This window comes from Taudactylus pleione, unplaced genomic scaffold (genome assembly GCF_031769625.1).
Source record: "Taudactylus pleione unplaced genomic scaffold, aTauple2 ptg000897l, whole genome shotgun sequence".
NCBI lineage: Eukaryota > Metazoa > Chordata > Amphibia > Anura > Myobatrachidae > Taudactylus > Taudactylus pleione.
In genome coordinates, this window is record NW_028285298.1 from 1687222 (window position 1) to 1707589 (window position 20368).

The 20368-nt window shown below is 45.2% G+C and overlaps 1 protein-coding gene across 2 annotated transcripts in view; it reads right to left on the minus strand.

The window, feature by feature from the left end:
* Positions 1 to 9172: 9172 nt before the first annotated feature.
* Positions 9173 to 20368, minus strand: part of ABCA2 (ATP binding cassette subfamily A member 2) — an 86711-nt gene continuing 75515 nt past the window's right edge. For both annotated transcript variants that reach the window (XM_088459207.1, XM_088459208.1), the window contains 12 exons: positions 19448 to 19571; positions 19059 to 19191; positions 18597 to 18717; positions 18248 to 18426; positions 17506 to 17647; positions 17259 to 17393; positions 15509 to 15612; positions 14343 to 14435; positions 13751 to 13853; positions 13500 to 13637; positions 11775 to 11981; positions 9173 to 9997 (listed from right to left, as the gene is read on the minus strand). In XM_088459207.1, the coding sequence (XP_088315333.1) occupies positions 9962 to 9997; positions 11775 to 11981; positions 13500 to 13637; positions 13751 to 13853; positions 14343 to 14435; positions 15509 to 15612; positions 17259 to 17393; positions 17506 to 17647; positions 18248 to 18426; positions 18597 to 18717; positions 19059 to 19191; positions 19448 to 19571 (1515 nt within the window). In that variant the 3' untranslated portion in view covers positions 9173 to 9961. The remainder of the gene's footprint in view (positions 9998 to 11774; positions 11982 to 13499; positions 13638 to 13750; positions 13854 to 14342; positions 14436 to 15508; positions 15613 to 17258; positions 17394 to 17505; positions 17648 to 18247; positions 18427 to 18596; positions 18718 to 19058; positions 19192 to 19447; positions 19572 to 20368) is intronic.

Consider the following 20368-nt stretch of genomic DNA (forward strand, 5'->3'; position numbering starts at 1 on the left):
GTTTATTTTCATTCCACATTATGCCCTGAATACACCAGTATCAGTGGGCGGTCGTGTGTCCTGCATGAGGGCAGTAACCAAATATAGTATGTGATCTGGATAGCAAAGACCTTGGTGGCCAATAACTGAAAACAGAAATAAAGATAAAACAAACACTGTGTATATATAGTAAAAGTTACAGGAGGATATGTAGAAGTTTAATAAGTAAAAGTGCTTTACGGGGAGAAAACCTTTAAATCAACTGGCAGTAAAGATCAAAGTACACCAATAACAAGAACCGTGTTTGCATTCAGGCTGGGTGGGGTTTTTTAAAATCAGAGAGGAGACAATATATACTGTATGTTGTAGTTATATTCTGTGTGAGAGCTGGTGGGAAACAAATAAGGCGTTATAGAATTTTCTTAAATGAAATTGTGTAAAATATTTCAGGCAGGGTCTGCATGTGTGGTCTTCTCTATTGCATCAACCCTAAATACACGACCAGTGGCAGAAATGTGCATCGCTGGGACTAAGGACCTCATTCAGAAGCGGTCGTTAGATGCAAGCGGTCGCACTGAATCAGGGCGGCCGCTTGCATCCTGAACAGCCGCCTCCTTGTCGATCGTTAAGCTGTGGGTTACCACCCACAGCTTAACGACCGACCAGGTTGATGGTCGCGATGGTGATCACCATCGCGACCATCGGGGCTTACGACCAGACCCTAAGATTGGGTCTGGGCACTCGTCAGCCCCAGGGAGCTTCCTGCTCTGATCGAGCAGGAAGCTCCCCACTGACATCAGCAATGATGCCTCCGTTTTGGAAACCACCCCCCCGGCCCGCCTACCAAACGGGGGCAGCTGTCGATCAACATCGACAGCCGCCCCTTTGGTAACGAGATCCGGAGCGACAGAGTTTCTGTCGCTCCGGGGCTTGCGCACGCGCAGTGCGGCCGCTGTGCGTGCACAGGCCAAACCATCGAGTCGGTTACGAGCGCAGCGACCGACTCTGAATGAGGTCCTAAAGGCCCCCATACATCAGTGAATTGCCACAATCGATTGTGTATAAAAATCTTTCCCTTTTTCAATCGATTGTGGCAATTCTGCAATCGATTGTGTATACAAATCTTTCCCTTTTTCAATCGATTACAAATTACATGATTGCTGCAATCAATTGCTGATGTATGGGGGCCTTCATAGGAAAATTAGTGGGAGGCCCTGGTGCTGGTCTTTCCCCGTGGGCAACTGCCCCTGCTCTGAAAAGACCAGAGCTCTTTTGTGCATGCGCTGATCGGTAGAGGCCTCTACTGTGGAGTAAAGGACTCGGGGAGGCGGTCCTGGGGGCACAACCTAGCATTGCGGCTTCCCCTCGCCTCCAGACACACCCACCGTCCCCTCACACAGACACACCCACCTCACATGGCCACACCCACCGTGCTTCTGCCACTGATGATACACCAACTTTTTTATTATGCTGATGAGGTATAAAAGATTCACCTCACTAGAGCTAAGTGGCATTTAACATAGAGGCCATGATAGGAGCTGTTTTATTAAATAGGCAAAGGGGACACTGCCGGGAAACATTTATGGGTCCGTGGGTTCTGATCTGACGATCTGTGTGGAGTTTGGATGTGTCCACCCCCATGTTTCTATTGGTTTCCTCTGGTTATTCAGATTTCCTCCCAAAGTCTAAAAACATACTGGTAGTTTAATGCCAGGGAGTCTTTTTGTGTGGTAGATATTTTAGCTGATAAGCCATACGGGGAGTTTAGCCATGTGCATGGAAAGATCATTCAAAGTTGTACGCTAAAAGCGTGGCAGCTGCGTCCGCTGTGCGAAAATCTGTTAATGGCGCAGGAGGCGTCTGAAGGCACAAGACGCCCGCTCCTGGCATTGCATATCCGATGCAGCATCTCCTTTGGGCAGCCATTGGTTATCTAAGTAAGCCTAAACTCAGAATAGCTGCCGGAAACAGTAAATCTGCATCTAAAGACAAAGACCCTGTCCTCGTCACACTTACAAGACTGGGACGAACCCCCCCCCTTCTCCGTTGTTTTTAAACAGTCACCATCGCTGCCCCCAAACAGCCGCAGCATATCAGTCATGCTTTGGCTTAAGGGGTACTGTGAGCGATCTCGCAGACACTGATCAGCGAGTGCGCAGTACAGATACTGTGCACTCGCCGATCAGTCATCATCAGAGTTGTGCGCAAACCATCGGGCTGGGAGGCAACGTGGAGTGTCGGCTAAAAATGCTGGGGGGGTCACGACGGTTTCGGGGTTAGGTCGCATCCTACATCTGTCCTGTAAGCAGGAATCTTGGCTCCGGCCTCTCAGTTATGGCGGCCATTTTGAGTGACCATAGACTCACCGATGTTTGCATGATCTGCGTCCGATGATGCGTATGTGTACGCAGTGACGAGCAGCTGCGCTGGCTCATGTAGGCGTCTCCATACAAGTCCCGACCGCTGCTGCATTAGCATAATTTCGCACATCCACGGCTTATAGCTCTATATCAGGCCCTATGTACAAAGTTGAGAGAGGTCCATATCTAGTCCAAAAATGTATTGTACGGAGATCGGAGATTCCCAGAGCATCAGTCAGTTATTAGGTGGTTGTTCTGGGACTATAAATACATCAGGTTTTTAGGCCTATTTTGTGTCCTGAGAACGGACTGTATAAATAAAGGTTAAAGTGATGCAACTGGAGCAAATATTTAGCAGTCCGTAATGTACTTAAACCGCTTTAAACAGGCCGATGCTTCTAATGAATAAATCATGAGAGCAATTATAGGTATTAGTTGGATAATATAATCATTTAATCATAATCTCAGTAACATTATGAACATTTCCATCTTTGCTTTGACTATTTGTTCAGCTCAGTGGAAGGCAGACTGGCATGCTACATGTGTGGCCCTCCAACCCACAAAGGGCCCCGCATTTGTCAAAAATGATTGGTCCTGTATAGACTACGGAAGACTGAATAAAAGGGGCATAAATAATAGGTGATATTTGGTCTATACTAAATAAAAATGGGTAAAAGTGGTTACACCTAGGGATAAGCAGGGCAGCCTAAAACTACCTGTGTCCAATCACCAGAAGGGGATGTAGCCACTACCCGGCTGGAAGTCCGGCACCGGAATCCCGACAGCCAGGATGCCAAACGTAAGTACAGCGGGGTTGGTTTGGATGTAGCTGCGGGGGGGGGGGGGGGGGTGTTAGGTTTAGGCATCATGGGGGGGGGGTGTTAGGCTAGAGGAGGGGGAGGTTAGGGTTAGGTACCCCCAGGGGTGGGTTAGGGTTTGGCTCCACTGGGGGGGGGGGGGGGTGTTGGGTTTAGGCATCACAGGGGGGTTAGGTACCCCCGGGGGTGGGTTAGGGTTTGGGGGGGGACGGACTGTTGGGGGGTTGTTAGGTTTAGCCATCAAGGGGGGAGGGTTAGTGTTAGCATGTAGAAACAGACGGCTAGTGGGAGAAGGGTAAGTATACTACACCTTTAGGGATCCCGAGCATCGGGGTGCCGCTCTCGGTATATTGACAGCAGGCATCTCGACTGGCGGGATTTCATACCCATTCTCACCTGAAGGACCAAATTTGAACTAAACCTCCTAAAAACATATATGCAATATGAGCACAATAAAAATTACCTAATCATTAGGCCCTCAAAGTTGAAATATAAGACTTTATTAATAAACAATCAAAAGCTTCTCCTTATCCAAGGGAATTTAAAAGCACTTCAAACAATGGGCCTGATTCAGACTCGCAAGCGGCTGTCCGCTCGCAAGTGGGTCGATGTTCTGCACTGAGCATGCGCATGACGGAGGGTGCTCCGTCGTGCGCATGCGCCAGACGCGACGAGTGAAGGGAAGTCCTTCGCTCGTTGTGTCTGATCAAAGGGGGCGTGCTGTCGATGTTGATTGACAGCACGCCCCCTTTGGTAGGCGTGCCGGGAGCGTGCCTCCCTGACGGGGGCGTTCCCAAGGGAACGCCTCCCGTCAGAAGCCGGCCCACTGACATCACTAGTGATGTCAGTGGGAGTGATTTTGGCTCTGATAGAGCCAAAATCACTCCGGGCCTTGCGGTTGTAAACCTCAACCGCATGCTCCGGCTCGCAGTTTCGATGGTCGCGATGGTCAAGACCATCGCGGCCATCAAACTGCACGCTCGTATAGCCTGTGGGTGGTGACCCACAGCTATACGAGCGTCCAGGAGGACGCTCCATTTTCATGGAGGGCGGCCCTCATTCAGAGCGTGCGCTCTGCTCAGAGCGTCCGTCTCTGAATGAGGGCCAATGATTCAATAATAGCGGCAACATAAAACACATTCAAATGTAGTTAAAAGTTCATACCGATCGTATAAACAGAGGGGACCCTTGACCCCCGGACCTTCCGGACGTACAGTATATCAAGGGGATGAGGGAAAAATAGGACCCCAATGCTTAGATCATAAAGCCCTTTTCTTGGGTGCACACAGTCACAGCCAATGCATTTCGACTTCCTTCTGGGTCTTTATCAAGGCATGTGTGATGTGTGGCATGGTTGGGTTTACATGCCCTCAGGGTGATAAGCTGCCTGTTTGGGTCCTCTCAACAGGAAGCCATTTGTTTATTAAAAAAAATGAGTCAATCGAGCATATAAAATAATGGGAACAAGCCTTATGTATATGTGTCCCTCCTATAAAAAGGCCGGTTCAAAAAAACGGATTTAAAAGACCTGAAAACCTTTTTCTTTCCCTCATCCCCTTGATATACGTCCTACGTCCGGAAGTGTCAAGGGGCCCCTCTGTTTATACGATCAGTATGAACTTTTTAACTACATTTGAATGTGTTTTATGTTGTCGCTATTATAGAATCATTGTTTGAAGTGTGTTTAAATTCCCTTGGATAAGGAGAAGCTTTTGATTGTTTATTAATAAAGTCTTATATTTCAACTTTGAGGCCTAATGATTAGGTCATTTTATTGTGCTCATATTGCATATATGTTTTTATAAAAGGAGGTTTAGTTCATTAGTAGGCTTCAGCGCCAAAAGATAACCCACCTCTTTATTTTTGTTTGATCTTTGGTCTATGCCCGGCACATAAGTACTACGGGAATACGCCAAGAGATTAGACAACTTTTTGAAATACTCCCAAATTGCCCCTTACTAACATGACAGTACTTGCAGAGACTTACTGGATAGGATATATTGATATTCTGCTTGTACATGGTAGAAGATGCATGTAAGGTCTTCTCCAGTCTATGCAGTGACAAATTAAGTTTTGTGTCCGCCAGCGATGACGGGTAACCGGCTCTATACTGCCACGAGTGTGGCCCCACTACTAGTGCAACATCTAATAATGATCTTGTCTGAAATCTTAGTAATTGTGGTTGGAATATGACCATTAATCACCTGTTGAATCTTCTGACCACATTAACAGGTCCCAGTGCAAGCCAGACGTAATCCGGTCCCTCCACCCAAACAGACAATAGAACCAATTTGCTCATCTACATTTGTTACCGCTTTGGACAGTGATCCGGGGGATCTGTTAGGATTGGCCTAGGTGTATCCAGACTGGAGGCCTCATTTACCAACAAGTTTGATCATTCACAACGAGTGATAAAACTTGTTACGTATGATAAATGGCGCTCCAGCCAATCGGCTCCCAACTGTCATTTTTCAAATAGATGGCAGTTGGGAGCTGATTGGCTGGAGCACCATAATCATACGTAACAAGTTTTATCACTCGTTGTGAATGATAAAACTCATTGATAAATGAGGCTGAGGGCCGTATTCAATTTGAAGCGAAAAGTCCGTTTCCGCGTGTTTTTGGCGGAAACTTTTCGCCGAAGATGTCATTTTCGCCTATTTGACTTTTACCCCGTATTCAATTTGAAAGACTTTCCGCCTAGGCGGAAAGTCAATGCAATGTAATAGGCGGAAAAGTTTTGCCTATGAATGGGAGGCGGAAAAAAGTGCAGAATTGGGGCTTGGGGGTGCAACGTTGCAGGAACTCCCGTGCATCCTTCAGACAGTCCCCCAAAGGTAACCTGTGTCAAAAAACAAACAAACACTTAAGAACACCCCAAAAATGACTTTGAAAAAGGGGGCGGAAAAAAAATGTTGGGGTACAAACTTAAAAACTAGCGAACTTGACTCTGGGTGGGGTCCCCAAGTATGCCCCAAGTGTTTTTTTTTATTGCAGGTGTTTACGGCAGGTGGATTTTTCACGATTTATTCAAATTCACTTTAGCAACTTTTAAATATGCTGACCCCCATTTTCAAGTACCCCAAATTTGCTGGGATAAGTTATTTTCTTGAAAAAAAACTCCTAAATACTATTCTGCATCACGTATAGAAAAACGCTATTTAGCAGCTATTGAGCCCGTTTAAAAACACCAAATACCTTCAGCAAGCCAAATCGGGGGGTACCATAGTGAACCCCTATGTCAGAGCATCTTTTGGTGGGTGTCAGGCTGATTTCCCCAAAACTGACAGTACTTTCCGCCTGTTTCAGTTTCGCCGGGTCCCGTTTTCGCGTACTTCAATATTAAATATGGGGTAAAGCAGGGACGGCTGCGATACTTTTCCACCTGCAAAACAGGCGAAGTAGGTGGAAAGTCCGGGCCGCGAAAAAGTTTTGCGGCTCTGCTCATATTGAATACGGCTCTGAGTGTGAGGAGGACAGAGTCCTTTTTCTACCATCCATCACTTCCATTCCAGGTCACAGACCACATATTGATGAGGAAGTTATCCAATAGGTCGGCACCAATAGATCGTAAGTTTATAGCAGGGACTCCAATGAGTTCCGCATTTCCCAGTATAGCCCTGTTTTTTCCTGCTGGCAATCTGTAACATTCCGAGTGTAGATGCATCCAAATGAACAGAGATGTGATATCTTCCTATAGATGCTTATGGTATTTAGCACCTAAATGTTAGCTTGTGGCTCTAAAGACTGAGCAAAGATCGCGGACATTGGTCCTGGTTGTAGTTTTTTAAATCTCTGGCGCTTTAGTTCTAAAATGTGTTGGATTTGCTAATTTTTAACTCAAAATGCTTCATGGTGTTGACATATCATCCTAATGATCACCTATTAATACAATAAGCCTCTTATGAGGATATTAAACTCATTTTGCTTATGAAAAATGTTTTTCTTTGGGCCCCACTCTTGGACATACCCTATGTATCATTCTTAAAATTGATGCCTCGAATCAGCATTATGACATGTCACAACTGATCCAAGGGCCAGATTCAGAGACGTACGCTAATGGCATTGCAGCTGCGTCTCTGTACAGAGCATAGGTAAACGCAGGGGGGATTTCCGGTTGCATGGAAACCCCCCTCCCTAGCCCACACCATGATGACCACAATATAAATAGCATATAATAAGTTGCATGTTTTTAAGATCTACCTCAGTCACAAATTAAATATTTAGCACCACCTGTTGATCGTTTATGTGCGAGCCAGTAATGAATACAATTGCACCAACTAGGAGATCTGGAAAACATGCACTGTTAAGGATGCACTGATATAGACCATCTATATGGCTCTTTATTAATACTGTATAATAAAGGAGACCAATCTGTACATGTATGTTCAGGGCAGTGCAAGGTTCTTTTGCTGCTCCCCCAGACTCCCGGATTTGCTCCATAACAGCAGCTCAGGCAGGATGGCCCTACTGACACATATAATGTAATCGCTGTATATGCTGGCATTATTACATTCATTATACTTGGTATGATGTATATTATAGCTGGTTAAGTACTGATTATGCCCTTTTCATGGACCGGTAAATTTTGCTGTGAAATTTCAGTACTTCTCTATGAATTATTTATATTTGCAGTATTTTTAGATTTTCTGTTTTTTATTCACCAAGAAAATAATAATAATAAAAAAAAGACATCCTGTATCTAGTTGCTGTATACAGAGCCTTATAAAACACCTTGATGTTGTAAACGTGTGTGCAATGATAGACAGAAGAATGTAGACAGGTAATAGGTAGACAGTGTCAAAAGGTTGACACCTTTTTGTTGTTGTTAATTTAACCCTAATGCCGAACCTTCTCCACTTCTGCAGCCTAACCCTCCACCAAGTGCCTAACCCTAAAAAATCATGAACAAACGTGACAACCATCTGCATGTTGACCTTTTAACCCTGTCGACCTTTTGGTGTCTATCTAGTTACTATCGATCTACCATTCGGATACATGATAAACCAGGGGTTCTCAAACTCGGTCCTCAGGACCCCACACAGTTCACGTTTTCCATGTTACCTGGCAGGTGCACAGGTGTACTTATTATTCACTGACACATTTGAAAAATCCGGAGGTGGAGCTAATTATTTCACTTGTGATTCTGTGAGGAGACCTGGAAAACATGCACTGTTTGGGGTCCTGAGAACCTGTGAGGTAAAATGAGCAGCAATGGGCTATGTGAGTTGATTCAACAGTGCCATCTAGTGACAGTTCTGTGGCAGTGCAACATAGACTGCCATCAAATTGAAAAATGCATTATAAATAACAGTACATGCTGTAGCCACCTGGGTGGTTAGTTGCTGATAATTGCACAGTGATGGCTGCTTGGTAAAATACAGCTAAATAAAAACTGACTCGCCAAAGAAAAATATGAGACACAACTAAGGGCCTGATTTAATCAGTGAACGTAGTCACGCCCATATTGTGTCTATGCTAACGCCATTACAAAGCCCCTTCCCTGGTGTACTGCCATGCATCCGATTGTGCGAGGACTGAGACGCCCACTTGCAGCATCTATAGACGCTGCATTACTTTCTGGTGTGCCTTTATACCCAACTAATCAGTCGCACCATCGAAACTTGCTATAGCCCTACGGTAGGCGCAGATTACCTGCTTATACATGGCCTCATGTGAGCATCTGACGACACGCCTGCAACACTCGCATGATTCGCTAAATCAGCGTGCATCTGATTAAGCCCCTCCCCCATGTTACCTCCCGGTTGCCTCCCAGGAACGCCCCTGTGCACTCCTATACAGTTCTTCGTGCATGCATCTGACCCTAAATGTAAGGGTGCAAAGCTCAACATATTTCAGAAAAAATATATATTTAGGCATCATTTGGTCAGTACCTGGTGTTGGCAGATTCCACCCCCCCACCACTAATCACACTCGCCTTCCACCTCTATCCCACGCATTTCGCCATGCTCTTCTCACACATCTCTCTCTCAGAAACAGGAGACAGACGTCAGGTAAAGTGCACATATTTGGTCATTTCATTTGCAATTTTTGGAAAAGTAAAACACAAAATAAAGCATTACCGTATATACAACATACATTTCCCATGTTTTTTTTTTGGCAGTGCAGTTCCTAAAATGCTCACAAGGGTTTCTGCTGGCTGTGAGCGCCCTCTGTAGCGACACAGTACAGTGGTTGGCACGTCATATTGCAAAAAACAGACAGGGAGGGGAAGTCAGCACAAAAACAGATCAACAAAACCCTCCAAATAAAAGGACAAACTAAAAGCTACGTAATGCCCATAGAACAAAGTACCACGTCTGCTGCCAATGTCCTGAAAGTAAAAGTGCGTCAAGGACAGCCCCCAGCAAAACGCGTACATTTCTAAAACAAGATCATTAAAACAATCCTCTGCCATGGCCAGTCTCATCCATTCACTGGCCGCAGTTACACCAACCAACGCTATTTAGGGTTGGCCAGTCTTTAGGTCCACAGGGGGCCTGGGTCCATGGACCACTCGGCCGCCCTGGTTTGCTGCATCCCGTTTTTCTTTTTAAGCAGTTGCGGGGTCTGCCCATTCTGTCCGTTTCAGGGCAACGCCGTCTATGCACGAACGCCGGTATCCGCGACGGCTGGCGCCAGATCTGCGTGTATGTTGTGTACACATCTGTCCAGTAACATGGAGAACTTTATCACTTCCTCTTTTCCCACAACCCCAGCTCTTGTTTTGGGGGCAATCATAAAAAAATGGGTAGTGGTCTCCAGCACGTTTGGGTGGTCGTAGAGCAGGACGAAGGTCTCTTCTCAGCAGAGTGTGTCTGTATTAAATGACAACTGAGCCTGTGGGGAAACGAGAAGAAAAAGTCATGATGTTCAAAGTTCAGATTGACCTCCTACTTTCTAGTGCGGCTTCTCCAACACTCTTGGAACTGCAAATCCCAGCACGCCCTTCCGGCAAGCTTTGAGTTTGAGCATCGGTCAATTTGCCTGACAATTATTAGCTTAGCGTAGTCCTCCCCCTCACACGAGTGCAAACCTGGGCTCACAAGCGGCCGTCCAATGGCGAGTACCAGTAAGTAATGCCAATCAACAGAGCGACAAAGATGGTCACCTCCTAGGCCCTAACTGAAGGCCATGAAATATGTGCAGAAATCCCAACCTTTGGTGCAGGTCACGCAATGCTCAGTGCTGTACAAATGTGAGCCGAGTGATTTTATTCTGACAGTGAGCCATGGTACCCGGTAGTGGCACCTTTTGCAGTTACTAAATGCAGTCCCTCTGATATTGCGAATACAGTGTTCAATTTCATTCATTTTGCACAGGCTAAGAGGGGGTAAGGGAGGAAGCTGGCCGCGGCTTCTGGGCACATTGGCAGCTCTGAGGGATTCCCTCTAATGGGAGCGGGAAAAGAAGGGACTACATCTACCAGGCTGCAGTGCGGGGAGGCAGGTCTGGGAGGCTGACAGAGGGACGTGTTCAATTAGCGGCGAAAACGGACGTTTTTTTCGAAAAAGGCCGTTTTCCGAAAAAAAACGGCGATATTTTCGACAAAAACTGGAGATAAGATTTCTCCAGCCCAGCCCAGGCGGAAAAAAAATGCAAAATCCCTATTTTTGGCTAAAAATGTGGGGATTTGTTTCAGAACTCTTTGGACACACCCCCCCTAATAATAAATTATTCCCCAAAAAATTTCGTAAGTTGCGCACTTTGGTGGAAAACGACCGCGCAATTTTTGGTTAAAAAAAAACAAACAAAAACATTGAAAATGGTTTTAATGTATTGGGTCTGATTTTTCGCGGGGCGGAATGGATGTGTGAAGTGTTTTAAACATCGCACGCGGTCGCAGCAGGCGTTTTTTTACGGTTTTTAAAAATGCGTTTTTACGACACGAAAATACACTTGCACCCATTTTAATGTACCCTCAATTTATGTGGAACAGTAATTTTCTGGAAAAAAATTGCTTTGTATCATTTTCAACAGTTTTTATTTTTTTTCCCCCAAAATTGCGCGGTTGCTTTTCGCAAAAGTGCGCTACTTAAGAAATTTTTTGGGGATAATTTATTATTATTAGGGGGGGTGTCCAAAGGGTTCTGAAAGACATCCCAACATTTTTAGCCAAAAATAGGTATTTTGCATTTTTTTCACTCCTGGTCTGGGATGGAGAAAACTTATCTCCAGCTTTTGGCGAAAATATCGTTGTTTTTTTGGCGAAAAAATGGCCGTTTTCATCAATGGTGAAAAAAACACCCGTTTTCGATGCTAATTGAATACAGCCCTGAGAAGGGAATGGGTGGTGAGGATTAGGGTACTGTAAGAGGGAGGTGGGTGACAAAGAGAGGAACTAGAAGAAGAGGGGATGTATAGGGGCACACGGATTTGTCAGGAGGAGACCTTTCAGAGTCTGTAATCAAACCTCCTAAAGCTTAGAGAAGTTGCCCATAACAACCAAACAGCTGCTAGTCACCATTATCAAGTACACTCTATAAAATTACAAGTACTGTAACAGCTGATTGGTTGGGCAACTTCTGCACTCTTGACTCTTTGATCTCCCCATAGAGAGACCATGTGAGATTAGAGGAGCACTGAGTAAGCCTAAAGCCACTTTTGCAGGTCTTACCCTTTCCTCCTCAAAGCTGATCAGTCCCTCATCATCGGTCTCTAGGTCTTCTGGCTCCTCCACAACCAGGGCCCGGAGCTCGGTGGGCGTAGTCCGGGTCCGCAGGAGACTCAGCACTCGCTCCACGGGAGATGGAACGGCACAGCTGTGGTTGGCCTCTTGCTGCTCCAGGTTATCGCTCTGCTTCTTGGCAAAGTTAACAAACACCTGTACGGGGAAGACGATGGACACTTCCTTACCAAGGGCAAAAATGGGTAGATTGTAAGAAGAAGACAAGGAGCATAGGTCTTTAAATTCACTTACTTACTAAATATTAAGACTGATTGTAGCTACCTGGGGTTCCAAGAGGTGGGGCAGGTACTAATTACCTGGACTTAGGTTTATCTATGGGCCCAGCAGAAGCCCAGGCTGGTTTAAAGGTGTCCAGGCTTGTCTAATGGAGCCCAGCAGTGGTACTGGCTGGTCTAAACATCCCAGGCTTGTCTAATGGAGCCCAGCAGCAGTACTGGCTGGTCTAAACATCCCAGGCTTGTCTAAATGGTCCCAGCGGCGGCCCAGGCTTGTCTAAGGGTTCCAGCATATTGTTTGGCTCAAACATTATAAGGCAATTCATTATCTTTTTTAATTTGGTCATTTTCAGACCATCAATGACTGTGACCACTTTGGGTGGCACAACTGATCATTTTCCCCTTCCGTTGAACTGAAGGTGGCCCCTGGCTGACCCAATTTGAGCCACTTCCAATCTATAGTATCATTTACTAAAAACGGTGTCTTGTGTGTAATAAAATGTGCTCAGTTATACATTTTATTTAATGAAAAAAGTTAAATTGTATTCTTATACTGGCTGTCCTGCGCATGTTACACTTCAAGGGGGAGATGTATCAAATCTTTTAGAGAGTAAAAGTCAGGACGTTGCTGATAGCAACCAGTCAACTTCTAGCTGTCGTTTTATAAAATGATAGCTAGGAGCCGACTGGATTATTTGGGCCAACTTCTACGCTTATTCTTAATGTGTACTATATCTCCCCCTCAAGTTAAATATTAGTATTGTGAGGTTAGACCTCTTTTACTTTGAAATATTAATGGGGAACTCATTGATGGGGAAATCGCAGGCCCCAGTATGAGGGGGTGTGGCCACGGGTATGGGGGAGTGGCCACGGGTATGGGGGAGTGGCCACAGCAGGAATTTCATTCTCCCTCTGTAGATGTGCGACTGAAGCGTCGCTAGAAAGAGACATAGCCACACCCATTTTGGGATGTGGCTTCACCTTTGTGGCAAGCCTGCCCCGCCCACAACGCTCAAGCTATTACTTGAAAGGGATTTTGTAGCATCGTCGGGTCTAATGGCGGCAAATATAAACAGAGTATGCGCAAAAATCCCTAGAAGCTCTCATGGAGCCTGCGTTACACTGTGCACGCACAGAGGCACCGCAGAGACGTCTTGGAAATATACTGGCCGGTCACCACGCTCTTTTCTTTTGGTGTTTGGGTGGAGTTTTTTTTTTTGTATCTCTAAATGTAAAATTTAATAAAAATACTTGACTAAAAAAAAATCTAATTTTTAGTCCTTCAAATAAGAGATTATTCTCTTATAGTCTTCAGATTAATATGAAATGTATTATCGGTCATCCCACCGTAGACCCTACTGCCCTGAAGTCTTTCAATTATCTATAGCTAACTGTACACTATGATTTATATGCACCCCAGATATGGAACATAACTTACATTGTCCAGTGTGGTCTGACTAACGGAATAGTCCTCTATTCCCAGCACATCCACCACCTGCTCCATCTTACTGAAGACCTGGGCCAGAGACACCTGCTCAGACTTCAGCTGGTACTGGACCTTGGTGTGATGCCGCTCCTGCGTGACGCAAACGGTGTTATTATAAATCACATGACCACACCATGTGATGTGGTGGTAACGTAACAAAAAACAGGTCTACAGCACTTCCAGCCAGTGACGCTCATACTCACTTTGAGAACAGCTTCTGGAAAGTTCCTGTTAAAAAACCGCACAACTTCCTTGACATTGACGCTGGATTTCATCCTCACGGTGATCATGTAGCCATCGCCAAACCTGAGTAGCATATAACATCATGTGTCACCACGGACTGCAGTAATAGGAATGGACACACGGGGGGGCTGATGCAGAAGTTTGGAGCAACATTGCCGCCAAAAAAATCACATTAACGCACATGAGATAGAATAGACAGCGAATGCGGCTATTATCGGACTATCGTTATCAGTGAGCACATCTCTATGCCAGATGCACATGATACGTCTCCTGACAGGTGCGCACATTTGCAGGTCTGGATAGCCCACACGTGGCCCTGACTGAACTATGCCTATGTAAGAAGGCCTCTTCCCGCCAAAGTTCTACCTCTTAGGACCTAGGGACGTTGAAGCAGGTGGAGTTTGACCCCGCATTCTCGCTCATTTCTAGCTGTGCGCAGAGTGAATTCACAAGGCTACGCCCTGAAAAGGGCCTATGTGTGCGACTCCGCGTCAGCGACACTGTGTATAGTACGTTATGTCACACACACTTCTATCATAAAGGTTTTCTTACCGGTTCTTCAGATGCTGGATACTGCCGAGACATTTGAGGCGACCGTTGACCATAATCGCCACCCGCGTGCAGAGAGCCTCACATTCTTCCATGCTGAGGAGAACGGGTCACATTTATAAAAGAAAAGTAACTGGATCCCGTTGTAAAGTATTAATCCTGACTTTCTATGTTCTCTTGAGAATATATATAATATATACACACACACACCCACAACCATATGCTGCGTCTGTGTAAATATACAAGAGATGCTGCTTAATCAATGTTAAACCACTCGTGTATTTTTATGAAGCATACAAAATGCCTTGTTCTACACAGGTGCGCTTTAGCTTTTTAATAGCCCCTCTAGCACCAAATCAGGGTGGACGCTTCCTCTCCACTATCTGGAGACGCACCCGCACACTGGCAGTGCGCCTCAACGCTCGGCGAGCTAGAAATCATGGAAGCGCTAAACGGGTCACAATAAAGACGTATTGGATTATCAGGACAGGCCTAGTTTATATGTACACAGTGATAATCATCTACAGCTGATGTTAATATACCAGCTCTCATAACCGTCTCACACAGGGATCCGTTACACCTGGCAACATTTTTAGTCCATTTGCAGACTGAATAGGAGCCATACGTCCGTCCGAATGGCGATGAATACCTCGCAGATTTCAGTTTTAGATCGTGGACCTCGATGGAGTGCGGCTTACAAGAACATGGGTGTAGCTTTATCCCAAAGTGGTTGTTTTATGCGGGTCCTATTTTGTATGACTGAAGATGTCTGAATGTTGGGTGGTGATGCCCCTGAAAATGCTCTATCACTATCCATGTCTTTTCTGCAGCGGTGCGCCCAATACGTACCCCACTCTGCCTAACCGGCACCGCACATATTCCCATGCCACTGCTCACAGCTACGCACCCTGGAGGAAATACACTAAAGCTGCTTTTGCACTACAATGTCTATTTTGCGCTTCATAAAAGGACCTGCAATGGAGGCAGCCATTTTGTTGAAGCAATATTACTTGCCATTCATAGTGGTCCCTTACACAATATGGCTCCCTCCACTATGTGCAGACAACAGCAACACAAATACTTTTACAGCCAACACAAACCACTGAACCATGTCTGATTTGTGTGTCACAAAACCAAAACATCCCCCAGTAATGATGTAACCGCTATACCTGTGTGATGTCAGCACCAGTGAGCGCCCCGTTTTTATGATGTCGAGGATTAGATTCCACAAGAAGCGACGAGCTTTGGGATCCATTCCCGTCGTGGGCTCATCCTGTACATAGAAATAGAGAGGTCAGTGCAACTGGTCTTGCTGAGGAGAAAATGTTGGCAGTTTTTAGTATACATTCAATTATTGGCTATAGATCGTTTTTAGCAATCCATTTCTCTGTTTTGTGAGAAGACAGAGTGGCTCAGTGGTTAAATGCATCGTTGAATGAAACTGAAAGTGCCACAGAGACACAGCTAGTGACCATGTTTAGAATCCTGGCAATTCCTTGTGACCTTTGTCACTTTAGTCCTCATTCAATGGTGGATGCTTATGCTGTCGCCGTTGTGAATTTTGTTAGTTTCTGTCTCCCCCTTGTGTACTAGGGGGGAGATGTACTAAGCTCTGGAAAGTGATAAATTAGAGAGTGATAAAGTACCAACCAATCAGCTCCCAACTGTCATTTTTCAAACACAGCCTGTAACATGACAGTTAGGAGCTGATTGATTGGTAGTTTATCACTCTCCAACCTATCACTTTACAGAGCTTAGTACGTATCCCCATAGTGTGTGCCGGACATTACAAGCCCTGAAATGCCCACTCTCATTTAGGCTGATTACATACAAAAGGACAGATACCCTGAATCCAGGAGAAGGCCACAAAACAAATTCAGAGATTCAGTCCGCTATCGACAGACAGAGCATGCGCAAAGCGCAAATACACGAACAGGGACAAGTGGAGCTCTAGCGACATGCGCGGACAGAAATAACCGGAAGCATCACTATGGAAGGAATAAAAAGCGCAGAGTTAAGGTATTTAAACTCCTTAGACGTTATTACACGGACAATTGACCCTTGAAAAAGTCCCATACGGGGACGAAACGCATTGGAACACAATTGTTCAGCCAGTAGGAATTTTTAAACTCTGATTATGTATTTTTTTTTCATTACCATGTTTAGTGAATACCTATTTGCCACACGCATCTAGGCCCTGTCACCTGAAGGTGTTTTACATGGTTTAGTTCAATAGCAGTAAAGCAGAGAGTGTTATTTTAACATATCAACTCGCTATCTGGTACGTTTATACTATAGCCCACTGCCCCTCACAGGCATGTATGCAGATCGCACATGGGAAAACCACGGACCAGCAACAGATTTACAAGATCCAAGTAAGTCTAATTTCAGTTATCGCTATGTATTTTGCACACTACTGTCCATAAGTTCCTGATACTGCAAATTTTAATTTGAGGTGGAGCGACGGTACATATATGTACAACGCCACCAGTACTGACCGAGTTTGGAGAGGAGAGGACATACTTATATACATGCTGACAAGAGACTTTTGGGGCCTATTAGAAGGAGCACCACAAAGTATACGAACACCCAGTCCCAAGTTATTGCCCACAGAACTTTTTCTATTAAGGACCTTTCCCTACAAGAATACCTCACCCACAGCTAATGACTATTACTGGACTAGCCATCACTGGGACCTCAGGACATAAAAGGATCATATCTACACGAGCTATAGACAAATACTAACAGATAGGAACACTAGGACTCTACGGATAGTACCACAGAGCGCCTACATACAATTACATTACTTCACAGACCAAGAGGTTGGGATTCCTCATAAGTGTAGAGCAGCTAGAAGAACCAAACATACCCGAGGAGCACTAACCCCATAACACCATTTACTTCTGATTCATGGCTCACCAGAAAGATGAAGGACGGATAGCCAATAAGTGCTATGGCGGCGGACAGCTTCCTCTTGTTGCCACCACTGTAGGTTCCTGCTGGTTTGTCTGCGTATTGGGCCAACTCCAGCTTCTCCAAAGCCCATTTCACCACCTGGTAGAAAGAGAACACCTCAGTCTTATATGATGTGAAGGCATTGGTGCATTTCTATAAAGACCCCCACGACACAACCACAACAGGACCACACACAGTCTTTGGAACTTACCCTTTCCTCATCTTTCCAGGGTATCCCCCTCAGACGGGTGTACAGCTCAAGGTGTTCTTGTGCCGTCAGCTCATCAAATAGCGCATCAAACTGGGGACAGTAACCGATGCTCTGCTGGACCTGGAGAAGCTCCTTCAGGATGCTGTCACACAAAGGGAAGATTACAGAACAGGCTCAGTGTATCTCTGGTAATCAGGCGTTACATCGGCGCCTATAACACATATCGGTTCCTTATACACAGTCTCATAACATCGGCCGCATTCCTCTCACCGCTTTATAAGCTGTAACGAATTATAGCCTTAATGGACCAGTGGGAGGGTTAGGGAGAGGTTATGCTTCTTATTGATGCACGATATACAAATAAGCATCTCCAGAAGGAATTCTGAGAAAATATACATTTACAAAGGCAGCTCTATGAATCAGGAAATAAGAGAATGGCGCAGGCCGGTGTGGAAACTTCACCCAACTCCTTTTGAAGAGTTGCATGTTTGCACAGGACTATAAACAAATTGTTACTATATAAAAGGTGAAATGCGTCGTTTCCTCTGTTTTCTATTGCAGCTCTGTAAAAGTAGCACTAAACCGAATGTTGATTTCTGTAAGAGCTACACATAAAAGTCCAACTACTGTGTATTACAGTCTTCCATTACAGATGGAAATAAACCATAACTCAGAGCGCTGATATAATGCAAAGTGGGGATTCTATAAAAAAAAATAGTTAATTATGAAACAGAAAAGTTACCTGTGACCATTGATAAAAGCTTCTCCCCCTGTGGTGCTCTCATCTCCAGTCAGCATCTTGAAGGTGGTGGTCTTCCCAGCGCCATTTACACCGAGAAGTCCAAAACACTCGCCAGGCTGGACACCAGCGCACAGGCGATCCACAGCCAGGATGCGCCCCATTTTACGAGACTTGTACACCTGGAGATGGAAGCACAGGTTGGTCGGGAATTGGGTTTCATACAGCCAGTACCTTTATTAAAGGCTGATCGTCGATTCGGGGAAGGGAAACAAGTTAAGAATAATGTGACCAGTTTTTGGACTGTGATAAATATAAATGACCCATGTCGTAAGGAGAGCTGTTGCGATACCTTTGTGAGGTTCTCTATCTTTAACATGTCATTATCAGCTCCTCCCCTCAAAACTCTCTGCCTCTCGTTGGCCACATCGATGTCGTCATCCTCTATGGGCTTGTCGGAAATGGGGAGACGTCTGTAGGACAGAAAAAAAACATGAGATCAGCATACCGTTCCCAAAGCATGCCACAATATGGGTAAGGGACGAGTGACCTTGCCTAAACCAAGTGGATGAACTGGCCTACATCCAGCTCCTACTCTCCTAACACTTGCCCTGGTTGAACATCAGATAGTTACGCTCCTTGTGAAATGGCGTTATCACCATGGTCTACAACGATGGGAAGAAACTGGTGGAAGGAGCGGTATTTTCGTTGGTCATTGGCAGATAAGTGGCAGCTGCCTGTGGTTGGTGCTTGCTTTTCTTAGGAGCAACGGTGGAGCCCCCAATAAGGTCTGTGAAGGTAGACGGCTACTTACTGTGGTTTGCAGAAGAAGTTGTATTGACACATGATGGTGATAAAGAATCCTACAAATCCTTCTATAGTCATGGCTACCAAGCCCCGGGTGACAATATCCCAATCAAACGGAGACTTCATCTTATCAAACTGACCTAAAACGTGGAATAAAACAAATAATATCTGTACAACTTGGAGGCAGACAGTGAACAAGGACGTGTCTCGCTCTATAACAGAGGTGGACGTTGTCTAGAAGTGTGTAATAAGTCCAATGTTAAGCTGCTTGACTATAAGTGAATAATTGTAAATTTATCTGGAAAATCTCAGTTACTATCTGTGGAGGGCTGGGGTGTTGCCTGCGCTTATCATTATCCTAGTTCATGTATCACCCATAGACGGTGGTGATCTTACCTATCTTTGCATAGTACTCGTTGATGTATTCATTGTAGGCCAACTCCATCAGCCCATGTCCCAGGTTATAGTTGGGGAAGATCAGGAAACAGCTCTTGAGATAACTGTTTACCAACTTCAGGTCCTGCAGGACAAGGAAGGTCATAGTATGAAGTTTAAGGGAGTGTAAACAGAAATAATAATGAAAAATATTAAATGAAGCTTCTGAAGATGCCCCCCACTGCATCGCCAGCACTCCAAGTCTCTTCCAGGTCTAGAAGGCTGGAGAATTGTTGACTCAATCAGGGTTTGTTTGGATGGCTACTGTCACTTATCCAATTAAGATTTCTGAAGACCCTGTCTTTGTTCTGGTCGGATTTCTTGTAGGAAACTTGCCAGTGCTGGCGGCCTAACTTTTACTGCTTTTGTGGCCTACATCAAACCACACTACATAATTTTCCTAAAGATGTGGTTTCTACGGTCTGTAGTAGATTGGAAAGATAATAAATTCTGAAAAGCTATCTGCACCCGCAAAATTATCTATAACTAAGATCACCCCTCCCATGAGAAAGAAGACTATTGTCCCAAGCTAGAAACCATTGCCGTTCAGGAGAATTACACCCGTCCAGCACTCTACCAGCTTCTCCTGCACTGACAACCCAGGGGGATTCATACAGCCCCTGAGTTAGGCAAGCACTGTTTCATCTCTTGTTCCATCTGTTGATGATGGGATACAGAGGTCATTCATTGCTAACAGGGACCAGCCCATCTGAATGTGAGGGTCCCACAGAATTGGAACACCCACTTCTACTGGCTTTGCTGAGGAAAGGGAGGGATATTGGGGTGCTAGTTAAAAAAACTGATTGGGTTGAGTTAGCTTTGAAAGTGTAACTTTCTAATAGAGCTGCAGTGGAGTCTGAGGGTAACACTGTCGTTGTCTTC